General features: G+C 29.3%; 1 protein-coding gene across 1 annotated transcript; it reads left to right on the forward strand.

Annotated features, from left to right (window-relative positions):
- Positions 1 to 869: 869 nt before the first annotated feature.
- LOC137812371 (homeobox-leucine zipper protein ATHB-6-like) lies at positions 870 to 3297 on the forward strand. The gene is made up of 3 exons (XM_068614317.1): positions 870 to 1489; positions 1797 to 2170; positions 2320 to 3297. Exons 1-3 carry the CDS (start codon positions 1429 to 1431, stop codon positions 2794 to 2796), a joined length of 912 nt encoding a protein of 303 aa, XP_068470418.1. The 5' UTR covers positions 870 to 1428; the 3' UTR covers positions 2797 to 3297.
- Positions 3298 to 12102: the final 8805 nt, after the last annotated feature.

The following is a 12102-nucleotide window of genomic DNA, read 5'->3' on the forward strand; positions in this document are numbered from 1 at the left end:
AAATTTTAAAAATTAATATTATATACTTTAATAGACTATAAAATAATTTTTATTATTAATAAAAAAATTAAATTAATTTTAAATTTTTATCTGATTAACTATTAAATTTTAATTATTAATTTTAAAATTTAAAATAATTAATGACTAAAATTTGGCAACTAATTAATTTTTTTTTTATATTTTAATAGAAGAGATCATCTTGCTTATGAAAGTTTTGGTAATTATTTTAAAAAGTATCTTCTATTATTGTATGTGTAGGTCAAAAGTAGAACATTAAATATACATGTTCTTTATTTATGAATTCATGGTTTGATATTTTGTATGACATGAGATAATAGAAAGTAGATAGTTATTGGACTAAAAATCTTGATCTTGAAATGAAATGTTTTCACAAATAATTTATAATAGAATACAGTTAAATAGTTAGATTCTAAATAGTTTCAAATTCAGTCAATATGCAGATATAAATTTTAAATATTTATTTGTTTTGTGTAACTTATTTGAATAAAATTGAATGAAAACACGTAAAAGCACATGGTGTTTGAAAAGAATTATTAAATAGAGAAATTTGATTAGTGAGGTTTGAATAAATTTATTTGATATTGATAAGTAAAACTAAACTGAAGCGCGTGACAGTGTAATATAAGAAGAGTATAGTATTAGTTGGGTGACGTAAGAAACCTTAAGCCGGCTTAAACAGTGGACGCAAGCTGCCGAAAGCCACGCCGTTTCTATTTTCATCTGTCCACACTCTGCGCTACCTCCCAAATACCGCTCCTCGAGGAAACTCAAGCGTAACCGGCTAACCCGGTAACGCAAAAAAGTTGCATTTGGGTTGAATTTAGGTTCATTTCGTAGCCAACCGCAGTAGCAGTCACCTAACCCCAGTCAGATTCTAACCCAGGTTGGTTTATTTAAAGACACACACTCTCACCTAAGCTCGCCTGTGAACTCGTTCACCCCTCTCATCACTCCTTACTCACCCTTCCTTTTCTTCACTTTCTCTTCCTCTTTCTCTTCACTTCCACCCTTTTCTTCACTTCATCACTGATGATGTAGATAGAGAGTAAAAAGAGACCACTGTGTCCAGTTAGAAAGAGATTGGTCACTTCTTGTTGCTTGTGGGTTTGTTTTGTTCCTTGTGTTGGAATTGTTTGATTGATGGGTGAAGAGGGAGAAGAGGTGTCAATAGAGAAGGAACAAAGCATGGGAGTTTATGAAAATGAGTGGTTGTATGCTACTTCCTCTGCAAATTGGCCCCTTTTAAGACACCACAATTCATCTTCAATGCCTCCCTTTAAGTAAAACACAAAACAAAACAAACCTTCTCCCACCTTTTCTTCTTCAGATCTTAATATACATTGCCTAAACAAAATAAAGGGATCGAATTTAAGTTCCTTGATCTAATAAGATCCGTGCTTTGCACTCATGAAGAGACTTGGCAGCTCCGATTCTCTGGGTGCTCTCATGACCATTTGTCCACCAACAGGTTAATTGAATTAAAACTTCGTTGTTTTTTTTTTAACTTTGTTTCTGTTTTCTCAAAATTATTTCAGACAGTTAGATCCATGATGCGCGTTTCATGTTTGTGCCTTGTCTTGTCTCTAACTTTTTTTGTGATCAACCACGCCAATTGCAGACTTTTCCTCCTTTTTAAATTAACCCAAATTCCTTATTCTGTCCTTTGTTTTTGCATTACAATTTACAACTCATCGTATTATGCTTTGTGCGTTTGTTTCAAGAGCAAACAACAAAACCAGTTGCACTAACCATGATTATGTCCGATTTGCATTCAGACGAACACAGTCCGAGGAACAACCACGTGTATGGCAGGGAGTTCCAGTCTATGCTGGAAGGACTAGACGATGAAGGGTGTGTGGAGGAACCAGGACACCACGCTGAGAAGAAACGAAGACTAAGCGTGGATCAGGTGAAGGCTTTGGAGAAGAACTTCGAAGTAGAGAACAAACTCGAACCTGACAGAAAGGTGAAGCTGGCACAAGAACTTGGCTTGCAACCAAGACAAGTTGCGGTTTGGTTCCAAAACCGTCGAGCCAGGTGGAAGACAAAGCAATTGGAAAGAGACTATGGAGTCCTCAAAGCCAATTATGATTCCCTCAAACTTAACTACGACACCCTCCAACAAGACAACGAAGCCTTACTCAAAGAGGTAGAATCTCGTGACTCTAGAATTAAAAAAAAAAAACAATTTTCATTCATCACTAATTTATTAACTTTTTTAAAGTTTTGTCATTAATTTTTAGTGGGGAAGTTCTTTTCTGGAAAGAGTATTAAAAGGTTGGTTTGTTGTGTTGGCAGATAAAGGAATTGAAATCAAGGTTGCTGCTGCAAGAAGAGAGCAACACTGAAAGCGATGTTTCAGTGAAGGAAGAGATGATAACACTGCAAGATAGTAACCCACTTTGTGAAACCGCCATTCCTGGATCCGAGTCCAAGGAGTTGAGTTACGAATGCTTTAACAAGAGTGATGAGGTTTTAGGTTTCAAAGACGGGTCTTCCGACAGCGACTCCAGCGCGATCTTGAACGAAGAGAATGCCAACAACAACGACAACAGTCCCAACAACGCCACGATTTCGTCTTCTGGGGCTATGCAAAGTCAGAGCTTTTTATCGTCGTCTTCTCCGATGAACTGTTTCCAGTTCCAGAAACAGTTTCCGACGCAGTACGTGAAGATGGAGGAGCATAATTTTCTGAGCGCGGACGAGGCGTGCAATTTCTTTTCGGATGAACAAGCGCCCACGCTGCAGTGGTACTGTTCAGAGGAGTGGAGTTAAGAAGAGGAACACGTAGGAGAAAAAAAAGGAAGAAGAAGAAGTATCATCATCATCATCATGGTCACCTTGTTGAGAAGAGGGAATAGAGAGAAGAATAAGAGCCTTATTTTGCAGGGTGTATAGTAATGAAGAAAGAAGCTTTGTAAAAAGGGAAAGGGTTGGCATGGTGAAGATTGAAGAAGAGAGAAAACTTGAAGAGTTTGAGAGAGAGATGCAGGGGTTGCAGGAACCGGGTGGGGTCGGAGAAGAGAGGTTGATGACGAGAAAAGGGTAAAAATAATAATAATCATCAATCTCTCGGGCGTGCGGGTAATTTATGAATAATAATAATAATAATAATCATAATGATTAGGTGCTAATGAAATCAAATCTATCTATCTATGCTGTAAAAATCCGCAATTCACTTGTCTGCTTCCAACTTTCTTTCTCTCTCACCACTCTTCTATTATCGGCTTATTGTATTTATCTAGATTCATAGAGTAAGTTAAGGTTAAATTTATAGATTTTGGGGTTTTTTTAAGAATATTTAGATGCACTTGAGTGTGTTTATATACTATTACCAGAATTTCGACTTTATTTTGAACAATTACATTAAACTTTATTTATGCTTTTTATTTTTAACTATTAAATTTTTCTTTTATTTTTATTTTTCTTAGGCATCTTACGAATTTAGGTATAAAAAATTATCATGGAATTTTAGAAGTTTACGAATTTAGGTAAAAAAGTTTATCATGGAATTTTAGACTTCGTGTCTAATTTACAAGACTTTATGCAGTTTAAAAAAAAAATATGCATACGATTTCAGTTTACAAAAATTTCATGTTGAAGTAATATTAGTCTAAAATAACTTTAATTGAATCGAAATAACAAAAACATCGTGCAAAAGCACGATTTTGATTAATTTGAATTTAACACTAAGTAAAGTTATTTATGGCTGATATCACTTAAGTTGTATGAAATTTATTTATTTTTTCTGTTTTTTAAAATATTTATTTATTTTAAATAAAATAATTAATTGAATTATCAAAAATATTAAAATTTTGTAGGAAAAAAATTTCAAATAATAATAATTTTTTATAGAGAAATCGGATTGAGATGCATTAAAATGAAAGATACACAAAATAAGATAAATAATGTCATGGTCAATATTGAAAGAGGATGAGAATATCAAAATTTTGAAAAATCAACCATTTCTGAATAGTTGTTTTTTTAGTATTTTAGAGACTTTTTGTTTATTTTAGACTTTTCGTTTATTTTTTGGTTAGGGCTAAAGTTTTAACACAATTAAATTAATAAACTGAAGTTGTGGATGATTGACACGACTTTACTTAAGATTATATTTAAAATTAATCAAAATTTTGATTTTAATTCAACTAAAGTCGTCTTAGGATGACTTGACTTTTACATGTAAAGATTCTAAACCAAAGTTATATGCATGTGACACGACTTAATATAAATTCTACTTAGACACAGCTTCCCTTGTAATTTTATTTTTTTTATCCAAATCCATAATAAACACATAAAATTGCACCATAATTTATCTCTCAATTGTTCCACTTCTTAATTAATATTTGATATCTAGTCTTACTATACATTTTTATCCTTTGTACAATTTGTTCACAAATGATATATTTTGCATTTCAGAAAATGTAAACTTCAATATTATCAAATTTAATCATTTTAATACTCTACATTAGATCACTTCTATTTTTTTAATATTTTTTTTACATTAAAAAATCTCACTATAATTTTGAGTGTTCAATTTTTTTACATTAAAAAATCTCACTATAATTTTGAGTGTTCAATTATGTAAATCTTTAGTGTATTAAGTAACTTAAAAAAACTTACTTTTCTTTTATTCTTAATTTTGTTTCATTTGAAGTATTCTCATTACACAAATTTTCATTATCTTTTCAACCATTCAACTCATTCAATATCTATCAAATTCACCAAATCCTCGAAATATTTTTCCTCTCAACATTTGAAAAAAAAATGTGTTTATCATTGTAAAAATTCAATTATGTGTAATTTTTATTTATTATAATCTTTTCTTTATTATCTTTATTTTTTTATATAAAAAATATTTAATTAATATTTTGAACAATGAGTACGGACACAAATATGAATACACCCGTTATCCGATAGGACAGAAATGTAACACAAATTTTATACTTTAGAGATATGAGAATAAGAAATTGTACGAAGTTTTACTTCAAATACACAAACAAACAAGTCACACATGCTCTCATTCCATTGTCACATGCCAACTTGCCTAGTCAATAAATTAGACACAATAAGGTAGATTGGAGATTAATATTTCCATATTATATATATACATATATATAATGACACAATATATATAATGGTTTATTGTGAGATGGGAGAGTATTAAATTTAGGAGTACCAAAACAATGTATTCAAGTAGGATAGTTTGTTAGCTCGTCTTGACTAGTCCATTGTATCACAAATGGAGTGAGGTAGGTTGATCTTGTTGAACAAGATGCTTTGATGTCTCCAAATCCAAGAGGAAAGCTTGAAGACCTTGTTGTTGGGTGTGTGTGTTGTCTAGTTGTTTGAAACTTGTTAATTCACTTCTTAAGTTGATCCAAGTTCATTTGAATCTTTAACCTTTTGAAAAGATGTGTTTTCTAAAAAGCTGTCAAAAATTCAATAGGTTGTTTTACCTTAGTTGTTTTTGAAAAACTTGGTTGACTTTGCTATCAAACCAAAACAATCGATTTGTTAAGCGGTTTTAATATGTTTTAAATGATCCTAACTAACTTGCCTCCTTTATTAAATGCTTTTGACCACTATAAAGGTGGTTTTACGCTCCTAATCTTGGAGTAACAGAAAGAGTTTATCAAAACAGTTTTTCCAAGATTTGAAAGAGCTTTGGATCATTCTTAAGTGGGTGGAATAGGATTGGGTTGTAAATCTGAACTTTAAGCTTTGTAATATCCAGGTGTATTCTATTCCCTTCTTCCTTGATTACTGTATTTCTGTAGTTGTGTTGCCAAGGAGTGTTGTGTGTTCTTGAGGGGTTCAAGATCAACACTCTTGGTGTGGTTTGCCAAAGGTAGTGTGTTTCTTGAGGGGTTCAAGGTCACTACTTTGGTGTGTGGTGTTTGTAATCTGGTTTTGATTGCATAGTGGAATACCCAGTGGTTTATGGGAACTGGACTCTTGGTGTAAGAGTGAACCAATATAAATTGCTTGCGTGCTTATCTCTTACCCTTAACTCTTTAAATTTTGTTTTTAAGTTGTTTTTATAAACTGCTGATAAAAACAACCAATTGTTTTTCTGATATCATCTTGAAACAGTTTTGGTTCTTTGTTTCCTTGATTTCTTTCTCTGTAATTAAGCATTGATTTTCATTATACCATCAAAGTTTGTGAAAATCCCTCTTAAACAATTCACCCCCTCTCGTTTAAGGTCATACATACTAATAGATCTATCGATTTTTTTTTAATTTTTATATCATATATATAAATATTAAAATAAAAAATACTAAAATTTAAAGAATTGTAATTTTTATGTTATATTATTTGATAAATGTAAAAATACAAAAATATTGTAATTTAAATCATGATTTTTTTTAAATTATTGATTTAATTGAAAAAATTAACATATAAAAATAATAACTCTCTCAATTTATTTAAACATACGAAATATTTATAATATATATATATATATATATATATATATATATATATATATATATATATTCAACGTAACAATCCACTAGCCTACTCTCTAGCCAGGCAAAGTTTGAAACTATTCCCAACTATGGTAAGACTATTTAACCTATTTTTTGGTAGTCTAAATAGGCAGAATTGACCCATTTTGTTATCTTTGATTGATTCAAATTTACTATCATAATTGTAAAAACATAATTAAAAAATGATGTTTTCTCATCTTTCTTATCCATTTTCTCTGTTTTCACGTCTTTATATATATATATATATATATATATATATATATATTTGTATTCACCTTTTTATTTTATTACATTTTTCATTGAAATAAGAAAATTATTGTGTGGCCAACCAACTCTTTCCATGTATCACAACAAAATTTACAATTAAAAGATGAGATAAGTATAAGAAAAAAATTTCTTTATAAAAAAAATCATAGATGATTAAATAAAGCGTTATTTTTTTAAGTCGTTATTAAATATTACACTAGTTGAAGTGTTTCAATTTGATTCCACAAATATATTGTATTGAAAAAAAATAAAAATAAAACATGAAAAGAAAAGGAAATAGAAAAAAAAAACCGTGAAAATTAATAAAAGAAAACACAAAACTAAAAGATTGACACAACCGTCAAATAAGAGAACTATTAACTAACTAAAGAAGTGAAAGAATATGAAATATCCATGTAAACTTTTATTTTAATTCTATAAAGCTTTTGTGATTATGACTTAATTACGTGTAGATAATATGCATAAATTATATAGCGCCTAATAACTTAGAATGATTATTGGACAATCTGGTAAGTTACATATAAAATTACATTGTTAAATAAGTTATCACAACATTTCATCAAAGCATTATTAAGTAAAAAAAATTAAAAATTAAACCATTAATAAAATCTAACTATTAATGAAAATATGTTACTACTATTGATGGAAGCCTTGTATGGCTTGTAAGGATGGGAGAATCTTCCTCTTAGACTTCATGACTTTGGAGAACCTTATAGGATGTAAGAACTTGCATTAGATGGAGATTTTGGTAAGTTTCTAAGAGCTTTTTTTAGATAAACAAGGTTTAGCTTGATTATTGATGATATAAGGTGGGATTGGTCTTGACTATAGTGACTTATTGATTGATTCTTAGAAGAAGCACAATGGTGGGTTGTGCAAGCAAATAAGAGAAGTTAAGATGAAATTTCTTGAATTCTTTTTGAAGGATTCTTAGATCTTCAAGAAAACCTTAAACCGTAAACTTTAAATCCTAAATCCTAAATTTTAAAAAGATTGAGAGGATTGAGGTTAGTATGTGAGGAAAATTCTTTAAAGGCAAGGTAGACTTTGATCTTTGTAAGACTTGACTTTGATATTTGTTTTGGTTATATGGTGTTCTTGGTTGCAAGAAATGAATTTTGATGGCTAGAGAAGGAAAAGGTGTATGCAAAGTTAAGAATATCAAAAAGAAAATGGGATTAAGAATGGTAAGGAGAAAAAAAAGGAAGCAAGGAAGAAGATTAAGAAGAAATGTTTATCTTTTAATAAAAAAAATGCTTCACTTATAAGTTTCTACTAGGAACTTTGGATCACCTTATGCACCATTCACCATGAAATAAGCAAAGGAAAGATAATTATCACTTGAGTTTTGTAAGGGTAAGACATTAATAGAAAATAATCATATTCTTATTCTTTTAAGTATGTAATTGTTTGCATGTAACTCATTGATAGATATTTATTGAAAAAATAATCCATTAAGTTGTGAATAGTTTAGAAATTAGATTCTAAACTTATTTTATTATTCTTAACAGGAAAAAGTTTTAACCTGTTAGTCAACATAAAAGCTTAAGAATATTATACAATATTGTATAAGTAATATGAGTCCATTCAAAAGACTTTACATCACAACAAACTTTTAAATAACAGTTTTACTTTTCCATAAAAACAGTTTTATCACAGTAATAATTAAATGTTTTTTTTCAAATAATGCGAAGAATAATTATATATGAAAGTTATTATATTAGCAACCGGTTCAGAGGAAAAAAAATCGTTCTGCTACCTGTATTGGTTTTCGTTTAAAAATTATCCACAAATTATATATATAAAAATTATAAATAAAACATTAAACAAAATTATTTGATTGTTCGAACACGTAGGCGTTACAAAGATCATTATGGAATTTATAATTAAAATAGTTATTTTAACATTTTTAATTTATTCTTTTAATTTTGTCTAAAAAAATATTTTAAATACTAAAAAGTTGTTTATCCACAAATTATATATATATATATATATATATAAAGATTATAAATAAACATTAAACAAAATTATTTGATTGTTCGAACACGTAGACGTTACAAAGATTATTATGGAATTTATAAATTAAAATAGTTATTTTAACATTTTTAGTTTATTCTTTTAATTTTTGTCTAAAAAAATTATGTTCTTTTTTATTCCACAGTTTAATTGTACAAAAGTTGTTTAAAAAATATTATAGTTACTTTTCTAAATAGTTTCAAAACAATTTAATCTTAGAAATGAAATATATTATTTTTATCCATTGAAAAAATAAAGATTGTATAAATAATTAAATTTAAATTAAAGGCATGTAGAAAATCATTTATATATTTTGATTAAAATAAATGAAAGAAAAAATTCTTAAATTAGAAATTATATTTTGTAATATATAAAGCATGTGAGTTGATATCTGAATGATGCCATGGAAGAGTGAAAATTATGTAGCGATGAAGATTCCGTGACATTTCTCCAATGAAAGCCTTTGAGATGATGACGTTTTTGCTCGTCACTGTCTTTTTCAGCATTTCAAGACTATAACGGACAAGATAATCATCTGCCATTAGCCTTTATCATGTCGCTCTTATCCAACCACATTTTATTTCAAACCACTTGATTAATTATTGATACGAATAAAGTCAATTTTAATACAGTAAGAAAATAATATAACAAAAACTAAAACAAACAAATCATTAAGTTATATATATATATATATATATATATAAGAGCAAGTTTTTTGTGTTTTATAAAACTAGTTGGTGGATTCATACAAGTTACTTTCCTAATAATTTTAAAACAATATTAATTTAAAATTTTATTAAATTATATTATATCTGACACCTGAATTTTATTTAAAGATAAAGTTTTAAACAAATAGAAGACATAAACTCTATAAACACATAATAAATACCTATTTTTTTTAGTTCATTCATAATTTAATATCTTTAAAGCACATGTATTAAGAAAAAAAATCAAATTATTATATCTAAATATTATATAAAATTATATATAATTAATTTAATAATAATATAATTATGTAATTAGTCGATCACCAATTAAACATACGAAAATAAAAAATATAAGTATTTCACTTCCAAAACTCCGCAAAGATTCATCTTCCATGGTTTGTTACGATAGATTTATCTTTCATTTATTTCTTAAATGCTTAATGCTATAAAAAGTTAATGTTAGACTTTGCATGAAATATAAAAAAAAATAAAAAATCAAAAGAAATCAATAGAGCACTAAATTAAACATATAATATATCTTTAAGATTTAGGGATTAGTTTGAGTCGTTTAATTTATAACAACTCCGATATTTTTTATATTAGATTATAAGTATGTTTTTCTTCTCTAAAGGAATTTCTCAAAAGTACTGTCTCAAATAGTGGACACATATATAGTATTATACAAAACCTAATGATCTTCTTAAGATATTAAATATGATAAAGAATGATGTAGTGTTATTATTTTCCTTCCTTACATAAAATATATATTCAAATATTATGGGCTTTCAAATAGAGTGTTTGACCTCAATACAATTGTTTATGTGGTTTGCAGCTTAATCAAAGTTTGTCCATTACATTGTTTTTGACTATTTTGTATATATTTGTGTGTTACCCTTAAGGTTTTCTTTTTCCAAATAGTCACCTCCTTTAATTTAAAATCCTCCTTTTGAATTTATATAATGGTTTAAACTGAATTTCCTCAATAAAATAATCTCTAACAAGTTTTAGACTCAGTTAGAATTCTTTAACTTATAGAAAATTGACCTTGTTTGTACCATGAGAAGTCATCTACTTTGATTGCATTCACAAAACAAAGAATTAGTAATCTTAACTGCTTGTTATTATTAAAATTTCATCTAATGAGAGACTTGGTCTTAATAAATGACGATACCCTATTATTAAAAGTAATTTTTGCAAAAAAATGGTGTCAACTAATAACTTTCTTTTATAAGTTTGAAGACTAACATAGCAATCACTTATAAATACTTATTAATGAATTCAAGCACTTTCAAACGACATTTTAATAATTTTAAGGATTAGTGGGAGAGTGAATCTAATTAAGTTGTTTATGAAAGGAGATGTTGTGGAATTTGGCATGAAGTGGTGGTGCATGAATTTTGGGAGGTAGTAGTACTAGTAGGTATGTTTGTGTGTTCCTTTCCTTTACGACCTTTTCTTCTACTTTAATCAAATCTGATGCTAAAAATGAAAAAGACAAAACATGATTAAAGAGAGCGTCCCTAAAAAGCTGTGCCGTATGATTGGATCTGCTTCGTAACATTAACATCCTTCACTTTTCTGTTAAAGGTTAAAAGCTAAAAATAAAAATAAAAAACCTCCCAACACCATTATCAACCTCCTTATTTAAAACAATAACACTTCCTTTAACAATAATAATAATATTATAAAAAAAAAGTAAGAAAAGAAAACAACCCCACCAACAACCAATAACTGTTTGCTTCCTGAAAATGCAAATTGCCTTTTTTTTTTCTCCGAAAGCAAGAAAACAAAACAGCATTTTACTGCGGGGGTGTACGGTTGGAGCGATGCGCGTGAGCGCAGTGGATGATATGATAGAACCCCGCTTTGATTGTTTGCAGGGTCGCACATGGCGTCCTCTTCTCTCTCTGTGATATTCTGCACATAGCTTTTGTGATCGTGTGTAGGTTTCTTGAAAACCCATTCATTGTACACGTGTACGGTGATGGAGGTGGTCCAGCTCTGTGTGGAAAGGGTCCCTCATACGTAATTTTTTTGGCACTCCAAAGCAAAGCAGTGGAGAAAAGGGGTTAATATTTAATTGGGAAGGAAAGCAATAAAGCGTGATGTGGTGTTAGGGGGAAACAGTGTTTTGTTTTCCTTGGCCTTTGAGAAACGCGAAGCAGCAGCAATTGGTAAAGGGTCCCAGTCCAAGTTGGAGGAATGGGAGGAACGGGACGGTGTTTTTTTGTCTCCTTACTTTAAATTTAATTTTTTATTTATATTTTAATTTGATGAGATTCCATTTGAAGGTTGATTCTTGATCCTTGAGGTATTTTTGGTTTATGTTTGATTTAGAGGGTAAAATATTAAAATAAATAAAAAAGGAAAGAGGTAGGTGTGGGCCCTAGGTGCCCCTAGGTTTGATTCCTGTGGGTGGTAGAGGCATGTGATGTGTGGGAGCCGCACTGCATGGAAGATGTCAATTTGAAAGGGTCAACCGTCACGTAAACATTGCAATACCACCACAATCTCTACATCATCATCATCCACCTAATCAACTTCCAACCTCTCAGGACACACTTTTTTTCATCAAAATCTATCATTACTCTAACACT

This window comes from Phaseolus vulgaris, chromosome 2, assembly GCF_000499845.2.
Source record: "Phaseolus vulgaris cultivar G19833 chromosome 2, P. vulgaris v2.0, whole genome shotgun sequence".
Lineage (NCBI taxonomy): Eukaryota > Viridiplantae > Streptophyta > Magnoliopsida > Fabales > Fabaceae > Phaseolus > Phaseolus vulgaris.